The sequence below is a fragment of the Emydura macquarii genome, unplaced genomic scaffold, assembly GCF_026122565.2.
Source record: "Emydura macquarii macquarii isolate MOO-44397 ecotype Brisbane River unplaced genomic scaffold, CSIRO-AGI_Emac_v2 contig_1045, whole genome shotgun sequence".
NCBI lineage: Eukaryota > Metazoa > Chordata > Testudines > Chelidae > Emydura > Emydura macquarii.
Genome location: NW_027131182.1, coordinates 13,072,573 through 13,090,585, shown reverse-complemented (window position 1 = coordinate 13,090,585; position 18,013 = coordinate 13,072,573). Strand labels below are relative to the sequence as shown.

General features: G+C 38.3%; 1 protein-coding gene across 2 annotated transcripts in view; it reads right to left on the bottom strand.

Moving 5' to 3' along the window:
• Positions 1-17,795, bottom strand: part of LOC137151202 (sperm flagellar protein 2-like) — a 38,473-nt gene extending 20,678 nt beyond the window's left edge. For both annotated transcript variants that reach the window (XM_067545515.1, XM_067545516.1), the window contains exons 1-7: positions 17,566-17,795; positions 15,997-16,099; positions 11,691-11,943; positions 10,509-10,679; positions 8,235-8,375; positions 6,315-6,397; positions 3,245-3,461 (exon numbers count right to left, since the gene is read on the bottom strand). In XM_067545515.1, coding sequence (XP_067401616.1) covers positions 3,245-3,461; positions 6,315-6,397; positions 8,235-8,375; positions 10,509-10,679; positions 11,691-11,943; positions 15,997-16,099; positions 17,566-17,623 — 1,026 coding nt within the window. In that variant the 5' untranslated portion in view covers positions 17,624-17,795. The remainder of the gene's footprint in view (positions 1-3,244; positions 3,462-6,314; positions 6,398-8,234; positions 8,376-10,508; positions 10,680-11,690; positions 11,944-15,996; positions 16,100-17,565) is intronic.
• Between the last annotated feature and the right edge of the window lie 218 nt (positions 17,796-18,013).

Sequence of the window (18,013 nt, the reverse complement as noted above, 5' to 3'; positions counted from 1 at the left end):
GAAGTCATAGGGGGTTTTGCCACGAACTTAAATGGGTGCAGGATCAAGCCCACTGTATGGAAATTTGTACAGCATTTACTTGCTTTATGTCTGCATCTTGCCAACACTCGTAGCCTCTCCCTTTCTTAAGCACCAAATTAAACAAACCAAGTAAATAGGAAAAAATGTAGCACAATCTAGGAAGAATTAACAACCATCAAAACCAAAATGTAAAAGAGACCTAAAATATGGTACTGGACAAAATCATAACTTCAGTTTTATATTGCAGCATTTCTGAAATGGGTTTATAATGGTGATTGTTTGAAAGATACATGGTAAAAAGGCAAGTCTCTTAAAATTTATCTATTTGGGATAACAGTGACATCCAGTGGCCAAACACATTAAGTCTATGTTTATGTATCACCCATAAACCTGTATATTACTATTCATATTTTGTGTATTACTATATTTCTATTTGCATCTTTAATTTAAAGATGAATGGAACAGCTTCATGCTGTTTTATTTATTTACACTGTCATCACTGTGAAAGGGGAAGCACAGAAATCTGAACTCAGATCTTCACAGGAAAGGCCTACTTCTTCAAAGACTTATGCATGTGCTTAAGTTAATGCACTGTGGCTAGTCCCATACAACAAGTGTAATAAATAATACATGGGTATATGGCCTGTGTAGAATAAATATAAAACTATAAAATTAAAGTTACTTTAAGTTTGGTTAAAGGAATAGGTGTTGTAAAGAAAGGCGGTAACTAGCAAGTAAAAGAAAGGCCTTGAAAATAATGAGTTATAAGGCCAGAAAGAGTGAAGTAGAGAGGATGTTTGGTTCAAAAAATAATTCATAAGATAAGGGAAAGTTTCTAAAAAGAGGGTTTCTAACTGATGGGGGCAACTGCAGGTGGTTTTAAATCAGACCAAAAAATCCTGTCTTTAAAAGAGCCAATATGGACCTTCCTACCTCACATACCAGTGTTATCCTAAAAGTAGCCTGTGTGAAGCCTGGTGCAATAAAAAAGCTGTTTGTCAGCAGAAAGGAGGGGAAGAGATAAGGAGAAAAAACCCTGGGAAGAAAGAAGGTTGTAAATTTTATCTGAATTAAAATTAAAAATTACGGTGAGTTGTCTCAAATTAGTTGTTAGCTAAGGAGGTAATTGTCTATGACATCATTTGTTTGATATAAAAAGTTATACATTTAAGCATTCTTTGTCAGATGCTACCTGATCATGCTGGAGCATGCCAGGATAAGACTATTTTTCCTAGGTCTGGCCTATTTGTAAGTATACTGATCACATGCTTATCAATACCTTGCTACTGTATTCGGTGTAGCGACTGCTTAATTTAGGCTATTAGGCACTTTTAAAGCAATTATATAAAATACCATTTGGCCTTAATAAAGGAATGTATGGTGAAATTAGTGTCTGATTGTCTCCCATATTAACATCAATAATTTCTTGAATTATTAATAATTCCAAAACTCAGATACATAAGTCAAGAGATACTCATTCACGTACTTAACTTTATGCAGTGTGGCCCCACTGTCTTCAATGAGGACAGAATTTCATCATGTAAACTTAAGTGACATACTTAAGTGACAAAGAGACTGCTTTTCAAATACTTTGTTTTAAAATGTAGGTGTATTTGTATTTTAACCCTACGTATACAAAATCCCAAACTGTTGAAATATTAAGGCCCTGATCCTGTGAACACATTCAGTAAAGATTTCTGAAACTTTTTGCAGATTGAGGCCTAAGGATAAAATATGAATATTAAAAGTAAAGAAATACAAAAGTCAATCTTAACTCACATTAAAATAGTGTATTTTGAATCCTTATGGATTTTACATGCTGAAGCAGTAATAAAGAAATTACATATATGAAATTTGGCCAAGCTAACATGCTATTTATAGCCACTCCTTTATGCAAAATCCATTGAAGTCACAGGAAAAGTCAGAGAATAATGAGACTCAGAATCTCAATATTTGCATTTTCATATTTTTTGTGTTATGTAGGTGTTTGCATTCAATGTCTGGTTAATATTTCATTTTCTGATTTTATAAAAAAGCAATGAGACTATAGTTTGACTCTATCACTAAAGTAAAGTGCAGTTGTTTTGTACAGCTCCACAAGTTTTAAAGGTCACAATTATGCAGACACACATGCAAAAATCAGTGTAGTAGCTGTGGAGAAAGTAATCTAGCAAAAGATCAGATTGTGCCTCTAGACACAGCACTAAATAAGGGGAGGTTCATAGAGCCAATGTCCTGAGGGGAGCACTGGGAGGCATTGTGCCTTAGACAACTCTCTGGGGCTAAATAAACCTGAGGGAGGTGGGGGGTTTAAGGGAAGTAACCTGCAAAACCCATTTTGGGACACAGCATACCTCTCCATGCAGCCAGCCATTTTTGTCTGCTCCCATCCCTTACCAGCACCCTGCACTAAGATCTGGGTAGCTCTAATGCAGCTATGCAAGGGATATGGGAAATCCTTGCCTCCCCCTACATTGTTGCACAGCCACTTTAGAAAGTCATAATCAAGCTCTAAATATTTACCAACTTTTACCGAATGAACAAAAGCAAGATTTTAATCATTTAACTTCATTGTTTATCTATTTTAAACTTAGCAAGTGTCTACCCTTTCGTGAGAGCTGACCATGAATAAAGTTTGAAAGTTTTAAGTTCAACCATTTTTTGTTATTTTTTGGGAAAAGTATTTCTGGGTCCAGATCTTCAGCTGGTAAAGCATCTTAACTGGATTGACTTCAGTTGAACTATGACAGCAAACACAATTTGAGGATTGGGCACAAGTATTTCTCTCTCTCTATAGCTATATATTTATAGATATATTTTTCTTCATTTACCAAATAAAAACATCTGAACAGAGTTTGTTTCAAACACTCCAAAAACAATAATGTCACCGCGAGGCTGAGATCAAACATGCAAAGTTCCAGCACACCAGCAACTTTCCATTTGATATTCCCAACATCATTACATGCAGTAGCAAAACATTTGCCTCTTAGGACTGCAGTAAATCACCATTGCTGATACTCCCATGTAAGAGAAATGTGAGATGAGGATGACATCACCAGCTTTTTGAATTATAAGAAGTCCAGCTTTTTCTGTAATTCTGAAAATAATAAGATAGCTAAAGACTGCTGTTAGGATGTGACTAAAACATCAATTTGTTGTTTTATTTTTCCATGCAGATTGGTAATTCTGCATTCAATACAGCACATTGGCACAAATACCTCACCTCTTGTGCTTCGTGGGCTATTAGCTGTTCCATTAACATCTTCCGTCGTCTTTTTTCTCGTTGCTCCCGGGCAAAACTGTCTTCCTCTAGACGTTTCTGAATTTTTCTAATATATTCATCATCTGAGTAAGTGCTCAACAGTTCAGAAGTTGCCTGGGCTGTGGTGTCTGGAGCTGTTGTGTCTAACTCCTGCATCTGCAAGGTGTCCTGTACATTGCTAAGAAGATACATGTTGAATATCAAAAAAACGGCTATTTACCTTGCAGTAGGTGTGATTCTTTGAGAAATGCTATCTATGTGGATTCCACTCTTGGTGCACATGTACCACATGCACACGAGTTCAGATTATTTTGGCCACCAGTGTCATTTGGGTTCACACCTGCCCCCTAAATGTCTTTGTGTCCCCCAATTGAGAGATTAGCAGGCCAAGTACAGAATCCCAGAGAATTAGGACTACACAGGATTGGGGAAGGAAGGTGAGTCATGGAATCAGTATGGAAAATACATCTCAAAGAATCAATGTTACTGTAAGGCTAGTAGCCATTCTTTTTTTTCATGTGGTTGTCCACATGGATTCCACTCTTGGTGACTAACAAGCAGTTGTCTACTTGGAGGGGACCTACTTAAATAACGACTGCAGGACAGCCCTATCAAAGTGGGATCAAACTGGAAGAGTCTACAAACAGTAGTGTCTTGTAAATATGTGAACCAAGCTCCATGTAGCTGCCCTACAGGTTTCAGAAATAAGGACATTCTTCAAACAGGCAGCAGAGGCTGACTGAGCTCTAGTGGACTTGGTACATCCTGTCAGCTCACTTGGATGTAGCCAAATGGATTTGGTATGTACCACAAGTCTTTTGCAGGTTCCAACCATCCTTTGTTTACAGGCATGGTGAGCCTGCCAGGTGTAGAAGGGTGCATGATGTCCAGGACTTTGTGAGGTTTCCTCTGCACCACTGCTGATCTGAGCCTGCTGGGCTCTGACTGGCTGCTTCCATGTAGCCTCTCTAAGCAGGCCTAAAGGATCCACCTTTGCTGTCGTTTCCTGCGGCACTGCATAGTAGAACTATAGGGCTTGTATATCTAAAGTCTCTGCCAGTAGGAATAAGGCTGATAAGATATGAGTACTCAGGCTAGAGACAGACAGCGGGAGAGGGGTACCAAGAAGGATGTTCCCTATGAACCCTATGTCATTTCCTGCCATACCTTACAGATACCTGTCCAGAGACTCTTCCTGATTTCCACTGTGCTGCCCAAGGAAGAGGAGTAGGATGGGAAGGAAAGGAGTTTCTATTATGCCCCACTAGGGGCAAAGAAAAGGAGTACACCTTTTCCAAGGGAGGGACTATCCTGTCAGGAGCTCTCAGGTTCTGTTGTGCTTTCCTTAACTGGGCAGGGGATGAAATTGGTGCCAGAGATACCTCCTTAACTTTCTGTGGCTGGTGCTTAGTTCTCACCAACCTTAACTTTTCAAGGAAAGTAGACTCTGGCACTGGGCCCAAAAATAACTCACTCATACCGTATGTGCCCTGGATACCAACACAGTATGTATTGATACACTGGGCAACGAGGAACATGGTTTATGTTTCCTCAACCTAAAACCATACCAGAAAAATCTAAGCATCCCCTTTAGAAAGGCACTGAATGGCTCCTGAAGCCACTTTATATTATTTGCAGTCTCCTACTAAAGCACAGGAAGGGCACACCAATGGCAGGTGTCTTTCTTCCAAGGCTTCTCAATGCCCAGTACATACAGTTTCTTAACCAGACAAATCATCTGATGCTTCTATTTTATTCTGTTCTATTCTACAGAGCTTCTTATACTATACTCATCAACGCAGTATCTGAGCACCTACTTCTACAGCTATTTTATGCAGGCATTAAGGTTCTAGCAATATGAAATTGGAAGCTCCTTGCATGGCCAAATTAGAGGCAGAAGTCCATGTTGAAAAAAGTCTTCAGATGACTAGTGCAAAATACAGTGATTAAACTCAAGAATAAGATAGCTTGAAACAGCTCTCATCTGTCTTAGTTACACAAAATGTTTTTCTCCAATGCAAAATATAAGTTTTGGAATAATCAATTAAAAATGGGATTTACTCCTGTGCATAAAATATCTGCCTAAATATTAAATCTGGAAACATGAATCTTAGTCTCTCTATCATATTTAAGGAATTATTTGCCCAAGAAAACATGGTGAACTAGTGGATAAATTAGCTGAACTGATTCCTGTAACCTAATGCATGTGGGCAGGCTCAATGACTTCACTGGGACTACTCACATGTGCAAAGTTAAACACATGCTTAAGTGTTTGCAGGATCAGAGCTTCAGTGAGGCAAAAGTTCATGTACACCCATAAGTAGCCCTACCTCATTCAAGCTCCAGTCCTCCAGACTTATGCATACATTTAACTTTACATCAGCTTCAAGTCAATGGAACTACTCACAGTCTGTAGAAGTAAGCACATGTGTAAGTCTGTGCAGGATTGAGGCTTCAAGGTACACAGTGAAAGATTTCAATCCTTATGCATCTTCACACATAATGCACAGTGACAACAGTACACTGTAAGACTGTTAATACAACAATTTTTTTAAAGTCAATGTGACTGTATATGATGTATGTTTCAAACTCTTAACAGTTGGCCAAAACAAAAGAAATTATCACAGTATCATGGGAAGGCACATGGGAAGGCACAACCTACAGATTACTTTTGTAAAAACATTAAGTTTCTGCTCTAAACATCTCAGACACAAAACCTTTTTTGAGAGGAAAAAATGTGGGCTACTTTAAAAAAAAAGTACTATAGCTCTCCAAACAACATTGAGACGAGACCTGGAAAACATGAGCCTAAAGGTGAAAGTTATAAGCAAGTGAAAAAGGCTCTTTAGGAATATTAATGCCTATGTCTGACTGCAAAATTTAGAAGTAAAAAATGAGGTATACTTTGAAATAAAAATGAAAAACAGGTAATAGTGGGTGAACATTTTCATTAATAGAACCACAAAACTGGTGAAGATTTATTTTTTCGGTGACCACAGTTTCACTGATATTAACTTTGTGCAAACATTACCTGTCAATGACTTGGGTGCTACTAGAAGTAGGGCTCTCTTTCCTCATAAACTTCTCAAATGTCTTAATTTCCAGGTATACATGCTAGAGGAACAGCACAGACATTTCAATTTTCTTACCTTTACTAAAACCATACAAGATGGATTCAACTGTTAATTTGTATTTGTACTGTAACTATTATAGAGAATTTGAATATCATTTTAATAAGAATAAATTATATTGAGAACATATTACACATCAACTAGTCTAGGGGTGACAGAAGACAAGCTTATCTAATGCTCCTACACATTCACTTTCCTGTATTTTCATCTTTTCCTATATACAAGTCAACCCATTGCAAAAACAGCGTCTGGAGTTTTGCAGTCTTCCATTCTGCACAATATGTTTTGTTAGAGACCAGTGGTTCTCAACCTTTCCAGACTACTGTACCACTTTCAGAAGTCTGATTTGTCTTGCGTACCCCAAGTTTCACCTCACTTAAAAATTACTTGCTTACAAAATCAGAAATAAAAATACAAAAGTGTCATAACACACTATTACTGAAAAATGGCGTATTTTCTCATTTTTAACCATACAATTATAAAATAAATCAATTGGAATATAAGTATTATACGTACATTTCAGTGTGATACTTGAGCCTATTTTTCACCTGTGAGCCTTGTCTGAAGCTGGAGCCCAAGGTGGAAGGGCTGAAGCCCAAACCTCGCCGCCTGAGGCTGAAACAAGTAACTTAGCTTTGCGGGGCCGCCTGTGGCCTGGGGCCCCAAGCAATTGCCCTGTTTGCCACTCCCTAACGCTGGCCTTGCACTTGCAACCCCCTAAACCTGTCCCTCGATCTCCGTAGTGATCAAAATCCCATGGTTGTGAAACACTGATCTAGATAAGTACCCCCTGGAAGACCTCTGTGTCCCCTTAGGGGTACGTGTACAACCTGGTTGAGAACCACTGTGCTAGACTACTGTGAAAGGTCAGTTCAAGCCCTGTTGAAGAGTCCCGTTCAGGGTTTTTGAAGCATGCTATTCTTTGCCAAGTATGTTGTCATTTAGATTCAGTAATCCAAATTCAGTCCTATTTTACACCTGTGTAACCCAACTCATTTGGTAATTCCAAAAGAGAATAAGGCTAACTAAATTCTCTCTCTTCCCTCACCCCCTTCAAACTTCTCAACTAGATTTGGTTGTACAAAATGTGAGTCTGGGTAGAATTGGCCCACTTAGTCCTAAGTACATGATTCAAATTTCTGAATGGGAAGCACTCTCCAACAAGCTTTAAATGTATTACATATGGTAGTGTAACATAAAACAATCCAGCCAAAAAAAAATCTTCTGTCTTCCTTGCTTTGATATGAGACAACTATAGTTTTAAATCTTACTAGTGTTTCTGTTGTAAATGACATACAGCATATTGTAAGAGTTAATAAATTACAACGCAGAAGTAAAACAGTCACAAATCATGAGGAAATGACTAAGGGCTTGATCCAACCTCCATTAAAGACTAGGGGTGTTTTTCCACTGATTTCAAAGTGGCTAAAGTGAATCCTAAAACATTACCAAGGTTTAATTTAAAGCCTGATTCTGTTCTACTTACTCTGAAAGAACTCTCATTGAGGTCAGTGGGAGTTTTCCCTGAGTAAAGTGGGCAGGATCAAGCCCTTAGAGCAGGGGTCCCAAAACTTCTGCATCCCCCAAAACGTTCCTCCACACCCTCTCTACAGGGGCCCACCCCACAGTTTGGGGACCTCTGCCTTAGAGATTACTGGGCCTGATTCACTATTGCATTAGACCAGTTTTATGCTAGTGTAATTACTGAAATCAGTTAAATCTATCAGTATCATTTGGTATGCACATCATCTGTAACAGAAGATTTCTACTATGATTTTGCTTGCTTTTTAAAATTTAGTGTTACTAAAGTTAACACTTACTTCTGCTTCTTTTTTCTTCTTTAACAATTTTTGGGCTTCATTAGCTTTCAGGCTACGGTTTGGTGGTGGTTTTGGAATCTGTATAATAGCTGCTTGAATTCTGGCCATTATTTCATTTTGTCTCCTTCTTCCTATGCGATGCTGAACATCCAGTATAAATCTGTTCAGTAACTTGAATTTATGCACAAATATTCTAGACAAGTATTGTAATTCATCCATATAAAAATTCTTATAAGCAGAAAGTACTTGAAGTTCCAATCTTGCATACTGTGCTACAAAAACTTATGATGAAAATCATTTTTCAAAAAATAGAACATTAAAAAAGTGAAACCAAACAGCCCATCTCTATATCCTGTCTATAATTAAGTCTTAATGACTGCATTTTGAGTTCTCCTGATTTGTCAGTCCCCGATATACATGTGAAACAATCTTTTCTTTGGGCCAAAAATATATCTTGTAAACTAACTTTCTAACTGATCAACAGCCATGGCAATATCCTAGCATACTATCACCTCATTTAAGCTACCCATGTGGTTGGTCCATGTTGGGGAGGGAGGTATACTATTCAAACATTTGTATTAGAAGGTGTATCTCTTCACAATGCACAATGCATCCTAGGTGCTGGTAGGGGTGGGAAATAGTACACAAAGAAATGTCCCTTGCTACATTTTTCCAAAGATACATCCAGCACTCTCAATGTGCAGTTTTACTGGTGTGCTGGTATCAGGGTCTTCACCTCATCCCCACCCAGTGCAGACAGGCACCCCAGAAAGCTGCTGGCACTGCCAACCTTGCACTCCCAAGTACTAAGAGCCACATGTCTCCCTTCCCCACCACTGTGAGAGTGCACTACTCTGTGGCCTTCCCCATTTTGTGTCACCACGGAGAGAAGGAGATAGACCTTAGTGTCACACTACTTTTGTTTACTGAACTCCATTACAGATAATATCAGTGTGCCTCCACAAAAATGACTAGTGATCTGTCAAATGAAAGATTTTTTAATAATCAAAATTTGTAATATGTATATTTTAACATTAAAAACTGGTAATATAATAATTAAAGACTGTATTGTTTCACTGACAGTTCCATGTGTTAACATTTCTCTTTTTTCATTTCTCTTCTTCTTCTGAGAGAAAGTGGCATAGACCCTCATCATTTTTCCTATGTCTCCTCTGCTTTTTGCAGTTTTTTTGTCTCTTCTGCTTTCCCCTTTCACCATTCTTATTTCTCTCTCTCAAAAGGTTTTTAGCATTAAATTGGATAAAAAACTAACTGCTGAATCTGAAATTAAAGGACTGAAGAACTGCTTCCGTACAATGATACTGAAGTGCTGGTCTGAACTGAAGGACAACAGTATGCTGACAGGCTTCCAATTCTCTTCTAAAAATAATTATTTTTCCTCTTTAGAAGCAACAGGTGCCTCATGTGATATCTCCAAGCAGCACTTCAAATACAGTCAGGCACCAATTCTCCAGTCCCTTTTTGATCAGTTGTTTGAAGCTATCTTCATATCCAAGATTTTGGCCATAAATTGTGAATATAAAGCAGGAAAAAGGTGAAACTGAATCAGGGGGTCAGGAAATGGGACCAATAGCAAAGTGACATCATCAAGCAAACTACATAAGGTTAGGTATATATACACATGTATAGGTAAGAGGTTGAGCATGATTGGAAAAAGCAAATTTACCTCCTGAGATTAAACATATAAAAATACATAAACAAAACAACCCCAAAACAGAGTATTATATCAAAGATAAGTGGGTTTTTTTATTTTAACAGTCATTTACATTTGCTTTTGGGAAGAATGTTTAGATAGATAAAGATACTTTTTTCTTTTTCTTACACTGATAAGACCCACTTTATAATCACAGTAAAACTCTTCATGTTGTGTGTCAGGTTTGAATATTACTTCTCATGTGCTGGTGGCATTTGCCCTTTGTCCTTATTCCTAACAATCCACTTGAATAATGGCAATATACAAACATACAAATACACCAAACACTCTATTGTCCTGTTGCGTGTGTGTGTATAAAATATTAATATTTTAAATGATTTATAAAATATTATTGGTTACACAGCCACATCTTAATGTTTGTCAAGATGTTTCACTTTTTTCTGATTTTCCATCAATATATGATTGTGTGGGAGAAATATAAAGGGACCTAATGAGTAGACTTGCTGGCTTCAACAGAACTAACAACACACTTAAAGTTAACATAAATAAACATGTGTAGGATTGGAGTCTTGGTATGAAAAAATAAATGGACTTTTTACCTTTTCAATGTCTTGGACTCTTTGCTCCTCCTGGAATTTTTTAACTTTCTGTTGTTCTGCAAAGTGTATACGTGCTGTTTTATTTTCCATGTGCTTAGATTTCATTTCAAAATGCTCCGAAACCTGCTTCAGTCTCAAGTCAGTCTGCCGTGGCGTTAGGTTTCTAAGCCGCTACAATGAAATAATATCAAGATATCTCAGAGATAGAACAGAAACACAAATATTACATTTAACCAATTAAACATTAATCTATCTCCAAAACTCAAAAATGTCTTAAAGGGACATTTTAGAAAATGGTTTTGAATAGGCATTTCTCATATACTGAAGTACACAGAACAATAACTAGAAATACAGGAATTTTTTTTTCAGAAAAATTGTCAGATTTGCTGAAATTGACATAGAGACTTGTAAATTAAAGGAGGTCAATTAGTGTTTTGAACAGATGAACTCAGACAATTGCAGGAAATGCTAATCAGGGGTTAATTGTTACTTTAGTTGCACCTCTTATCCCTTTTTGGTGTGTACTATCCACATGCAACCTTGTTGGTGAAGGGATATTATGGCTGCTCCCACTCTCCTTGGTGATCGTTCTGCCAATGGAGATCTATGTCTGATTTTGTGCCAGCGAACAGCATATAAACCAGGGATGAATTTGATTCACAACATACAGCTTATTCAAATTGCTCTCCTGATGCGGGATTGTGGTCTGCCCACTGTGAGCACTACTAATGAGGTCAAGGAGTGTGTGCTCTGGAAGGATCTACAATCCTGACCATCTTCTCTGTCTTCAACTTTGCTCAGTTTCAGCATTCAAATTTTACTGCTGAGAAGAATAAGAGGGCAGCTGCTATAAAACTACTGGCCTGTGTTGTTATCTACTTTGATGCAAAAAGAAGCCTGGGGAAGAATATAAGCAATAAATTGAAAGAGACAAAGCCAGGGAAGCAGAGAATCTTGAAGTTGATTGGCCTGCCTGTGAACCAATGAAGAGAAGGGAAAACTAAGCATCTCTCTCAGATGTTTCACATAGGTATTGTATAGTGAACAGAATGTTGAGTTAAGTGAACTGAAAGGTTTTTGTTTGTTTGTTTTGTTTTTCTTACCCAAAAGGTATATGGAAATGTGCTGCATTTTAGGCGGATGATTATCTAGTGATGTATATGACAGACAAACTTAACCTACCTCTCGATACAACTCACTCTCAATACACTTGAGCTTTGCAGGTGCTGCAGGTCTCATTGTTTCCATGGCTACTCCTGTGAGCCCTGCCTTTTTCTTTTTTTCTAGGGCAACATACAGTTGATACAGAAGCTTGGTTGCAGCCCCATGCTGTTCAGTCATGATATTTTGGGCCTCATTCTGGTCAAAATGCACACCAAGGAGTTGAAGTGTTGGTTCCAGGCGAGAAAAATTGTTAAGTTTAGAGTTTGCGACCCTATATGTTTAAAAAACAAAACTATATGTAGTATGGTGTTTTGCTATTCAAAAATACTATACATACTGCTAAATATTATGTTACTTTGCACTTCATAGAGTTTAGTTTAATAGATCTTAAAGCCAGGATGGACCATTAGAAACACTATCTGAAAGTTCAGCTTGCTGCAGCAAGCACTGTCATGTTATATACCACTACATCAGGATATATGGAAAAAACTGGCTTTGAACATGAGTTAAAAGTAGGTTGTAATGTGCATGGTGAATACGGAAATAATGGATTATTCATTGATACACTCTCAATAGAAACAATTCAAAATATAAAAGCTTTACAGGAGTCTAAAAACAATCTAGGTTTTTTTGTTTGATTGACTTTAAAAAGCTATACAACTGGTTGAAAAAGCTCTTTAATTAGATTGCACTGTGGATAGTGCTTTAATTTAGCTAGCAAGGCTAATAGTGAAGACATGGCAGCAAGGACTTCACTGCAGACTAACAACACAATTATGTACCCAGGGTCCCTGATGGGTTTGTACTGGGGCAGATAGCCTGTGCTGAAGTGTATGCTGTCACGCCTTCATTACCACTGTTACTTGCGCTACCTAGAGTATAAGTATGCTTACCTGTTCTATAATCACACCTTAATTTGTTATGTGGATATGTCATTAGATAGAAGCTCCACCCTACTATTAATTTCATTAGAATATTTTATTACAATGTCCTTTACCCAGTCAATGGGAAATTTATTATAGATTCCCATTTCTGCCTAATTTACATCAGAAGTGCATTCTGATGGATATGTTAAAAGAATGAGGGACATGCCTCTGATTGATACGTGGTTGCTTACTTCAGCCATGTGTTTTAAGAAAAGTGGGGAGAATTGCTTATCTGAGGAAGAGCAGCAGATCATTAGCTGGATGAAGGTTCAGAAGCAGACAAAAGTGTAGTACACTAGGATGTGATGATGCCTTCGGTTTAGTTCTGGGTTGCTACCATAAAGTCATCCTCTGGAGAGAAAACTCCCAATGCAGGAGACTGAAATGTTTCTGTTTCCACAAACCAACATGACATTAAGTCAAAACAATAATTTTCATTTTAATATTTCAAAATGAAATTAAAAACAAAACATTTTGTTTTGAAATTTCCTGCTGAAAACCCAAATTCTTCCACGAAAAAATTTGGAAGGGACAATTATCCCATGAATTTTTTAGAGCGAAAAAAATTCAGTTTTCCCACCAGCTCTACGGATAATATATTGCACACATAAAGTATATCTATACAGATATGTAGTATGGAGATCCCGTAAGGTGAAAAAAATCAGACATTAAAAGGATGGTCATATAAAGAAGTGAGAAAATTGAAAGGAAGAACAGAGCCAACATTTTGCTTGTTGATTCAAACAGAAAAAGCAATGTACATTCCCCATAACCCTCCAACATCACCACCAGCAGCCATGGAAAAGGTAGCCTCCAGTCCATCTCCTTGTACCTTTCCTTTAAGTTTGAGAGTAGATGTTGGAGGATGAGTACCAGCAGAACTTCACAGATCTGTGAGACCACATATGCTTTTTAAAGCAAACATTGGTCATGTGGGTTTTTGAAGTATATGGAAACCACTAATAACAACAAAAGAATTATCTTCCAAACATAGTCAAAGGCAACAGACTAGGGAGACTATACTAAATATTAATTTGAAATTTCTAGGCCAAGCCACTTGAATTATGTCCAGCCAAAGAGACATTAGAAAAACTTCCAAAAGTAGATGAGGACTTCATCATTTAGACCCCATAACACCTTGTCATATCACTTTCAAAAGTACCTCTCCCAAAAATCAAGCCCTGCCAAAATATCACCCTGTTAAATTTCAAATGGTTTGGCTTTGATCTGGCAAATATAAGAAAGGGAAGGAGAAAATCAGGCTTATGACTTTGTTTCACAGTTAGCTATGGAGAAGCTAAGATCTTTCTATAACATGATTCAGTAAAGATATACTATTCTGAAGAGTTCTCCTTGCAGAGTAACCAGTATCAAACAGACCTTCATTTTCACAAACTTACATTAAGATCTTATTAGATTTTTTACTTATTTGTGTTTTACCATCTGTGATAGGGTATTTTACCTATCAGGGGACATAATGGTAGGAAGTGTGACAGAGTTAGAAACCCATGAAGCTTCAGAGCAGGCAGGCCAGAGTTAAATGATGGAGCTCTGAAGCAGATAAGGCTTCTTAGTGTCCCAAAAACAAGAGAAGGAAAGCTAGTTACTGAGCATGATATAGACATGCCAGGTACCACACAAATGAAAGGAAGTGTTACTGAGATTGGGGTTTTTTTCTCCCTTATTTATTTATTTATTTATTTTAAAAGACTGATTGAAACCTATATAGTCACTAGAAAGAGGAACTAGGCCTGGGAGGCAGAAGTTTAATACAGTCCTTAAGAGGAAACAACTGTGAACTTAAAAGTGCAGTGTTTTTTGGAGTTACCTCTTCCCTCAATGCTTAGGGTCTGCTATGGGAGAATGCTAGATTAATATATTTCATGGCCAGAAGGGACTATTATGACCATCTAGTCTGATCTCCTGCTTAACCCAGACCATAGATATTCACCCAATAATTCATGCATGAAGCCATAATTCCTGGGATTCCCCAACCCAGGGGTCCCCAAACCGTGGTTTGTATACCACTAGTGATATGTGAGATTGATGTTCCATCAAATCACTTCACAACAATTTTTTTAAAAGGTGGTGTATGACCCAATACAGTTTAGGAATTGCTGAGCTAGAGCATAACTTTTAGAAAGACATCCAATTTTAATTTAAACACTTTGTATGATGGAAAATCCAACATATCCCTAGGTAAATTGTTCCAAAGAGAAATTTCCCTCACTATTAAAAAAAAAATTATACTTTATATCCCATCTGGATTTATCTAGTTTCAGTTTCCAGCCACTGGATCTCATTATGTCTTTGTCTGCTAGATTAAAATGCCCTCCACTATCTGAAATCTTCTCCCGAGATAGCTACTTATAGATTGTTATCAAGTCACCTCCTAACTTTCTGTTGGATAAGCAAAATAGATTGAGCTTCTTAAATCTGCTTGACAGTGAAATTTGCCAAACCTCAAACCATTCTTATAACTCACTTCCTGAGCCATTTTCAACTTTTCAACATTCTTTTTGAAGTGTGGGCACCAGAACTGGACACAATACACCAGTAATGGTCTCATTAATGCCGAATATGGAGATAATGCGACTTCCCTACTTGATATTCCTCTTGCTTATAAATCAAAGATTGTGCTAGCCCATTTGGCCACTGCATTCTAGTGGCAACTCATGATCAACTGGTTATCCATCATGACCCCTGAGGCCTTTTAAAAGTCACTGTTTTCCAGGATAATGGCCACCCATCCTGTAATTAAGACCTACTTTTTTTGTTCCTAGATATATGACCTTGCATTTGAACATGTGTTTTAATAAACCAAGCTTACCAAGTGATTCAAATCTCTCTGTATAACTAACCCTTCCTTAATTACCACTCCACCAACTTTTGTGTCATCAGCAAACTTTATCAGCAATAACTTTATAGATATTAAATAGAATTGGTATAAGAACAGATCCTTGCAAGACTCCACTAGAAATACAGCATAGAATGATTATTTTCCCATTTTGGGGATCTACAATTTATCAGTTAGCCAGTTTTTAACCTATTTAATATGTTACATCAATTTTCTGCAGTGTTAATTTTTTAATCAGAAGTTCATGCAGTACTAAATCAAATACCTGTTTTCCATAGGACCATGTTGATTAACATTAATTGTGCTGCCATCATCCTAGTACATCTTCCCAGTAAACATTTCATGAATGATCAGATCCTTCGGAAGTATGCAGCTAATTAGTGCAACTAACACAACTGATATGTAGCTAACTAATGACTGGTATATAACTTTATCAGATCCTGTTAGGTATCACTAAGAAATCCTCAGTGATAAATAAAAATCTTGTATAAGTTACATAGGAGATATATTACATGCATCAGCTGTGCCTTAAGTTACAAACCTGCTTTGTGAAAATTGGTTAAAGTCATCCTGAAGCTCATATTTGTGCAGAATTTCTCCAATCAGATAGCCAGTAGAAAATTCTTTTGGGAATGATTTTGGATCTGGGTTAAAAAACAAGCAATAGTAAAAAAAATACAAAATACCATATGAATAATATTAGAGATCATTACAGTATTTGTACAACATCAGAGACTTATATCTAAGTTTTAGTTCAACTTATTATTGCGGTTATAAAATCTTTACATTGTAAGCTAATTTTAAATTTTTGTTAATGAAATTACTATGTTAAAATAACTTTAGGATTAGAAATGGCCTTCAAGTAGCCAGTACTTATGTTATATAACTCTATTAAGAGACAAATTCCATAATCTACTCCAAAATCTAAATCTCAATATCAACAAAGTAAATTACACTATTTTAATTGTTTACATTTGGCTGCAAAACTAATACTTGACAGGTTACAGTTACTAATTCTCCTGGTGCTAAAACACTAACAGAAACAAAACCAGCCAGTAAGTATGTTTTAATATGTCTGATTTTAAGTAGGATATTTCTTTCTAATTATGGAGTAGGTGCTTCTCAAAAGTCATAATTCAAAGAGCAGGAACTACTGTGTAAATATAAATTCAGGTACTTTCTATCCTCAAGTCCTTATTAATCGATGTAATTGAAACTTTTCATGGCACTGGAGTCCACATGGCCTAGAGGAGAATCATCATTTTTCTCACAAAAATTATTTTAGAGATTGTAAAGAGATTATGTTGTAATTTTTTGTGGGGGAAAACTAGAATCCACAACTGGTTTTAGCCCTTTATTTGGGTGTGAGGAAAGAGGGTGAATTCCTTTATAGATCAGCCAGAACTATCATGTAGCACTATTATTTCCATTAGCATTATTCAAGGTCAGTAACTCCCATATTGCATGTGGCTTCTGCAGGAAGGTATACCAATAGGTCCCTAGGTAAATCCTGGTTTGAAATCTCAGAATTCAGATAAGCATGGAAGAAAATCAGGGAGACTGTATTTTCAGTTGAATGTATCACAGTGAACAAACCCTACTCCAGCTATAATCAGTGTATGAATAACACTGCCGACAACCCAACTCCCAGCCCAGCAGCAGAACCCTTCTGCTACCCCGACTTCCTCCAGTTCCCAGACTTGCCTGCAGACCCCGAGACAACCTCACCAGTCTCTTAGACCTCAAAGTCTCCTCAAAGTGACTCCCACCCATGTCGACGCATGGATCCCATCTCTCTACATGTGCATTAATACTGAGGCCGGCTTGCTGTGGAGCAGGCCGGGGTGTACTGCCATCTGGGACTCCCTTGCGGGCAGCAACTCCCTTGCATCTGTACGTGCTGCCCGAACGAACTCCAACCCACAGGGTCCCGACGAACAGACACACCTGAGGGGGCCCCTGTAGGCACCGCCTAGGCAGACTCTACGCGGTGGTCTGTGAGCACCCACGGGCCCTGCATCCCCAGTTGCAGTACCGTCCCCTATGGGCACAAGCCCCTCGTATCACCGCCACGGCGCTCAGGACCCAGACGTCGGGACCCCTAACTTACCCACGGGCCGGGACAGCTTCACCTCCTGGTTCAGCCACTCGCACAGAATCTCCGACATGGCGGCTGCGGACAAACCCCACTCACCCGGCCCCGGCTCCGCGTCCCGTTACCATGGTGACAAACGGGCGGTATCTAACGCATGCGCTATGGAGAAAGATGGGGCTCGGAAGTACGTGACGGGAGTAGGGCGCCTTGTGAAGTACGCATGCGCAGTGGAACATCTACGCTGAAGAGTTTGGCGAGAGTGCGTTCTGCTAGGCGCGCGTGTTTTACATGGCGGGTTGAGGGTGAACGGTTTTGTGTTGGGCGCGCTTGTCTGGTGGCGCATGCGTACTGTAGTTACGCGCTTGGCTGTTGGTGGGCTGGGTAGGTGTGCCACTCAGTGACAGTTTGAATGGGAGGCAGCTTGGGAGAGGCTGAGCGAGCGAGGAAGTGTAGTCACCACAGA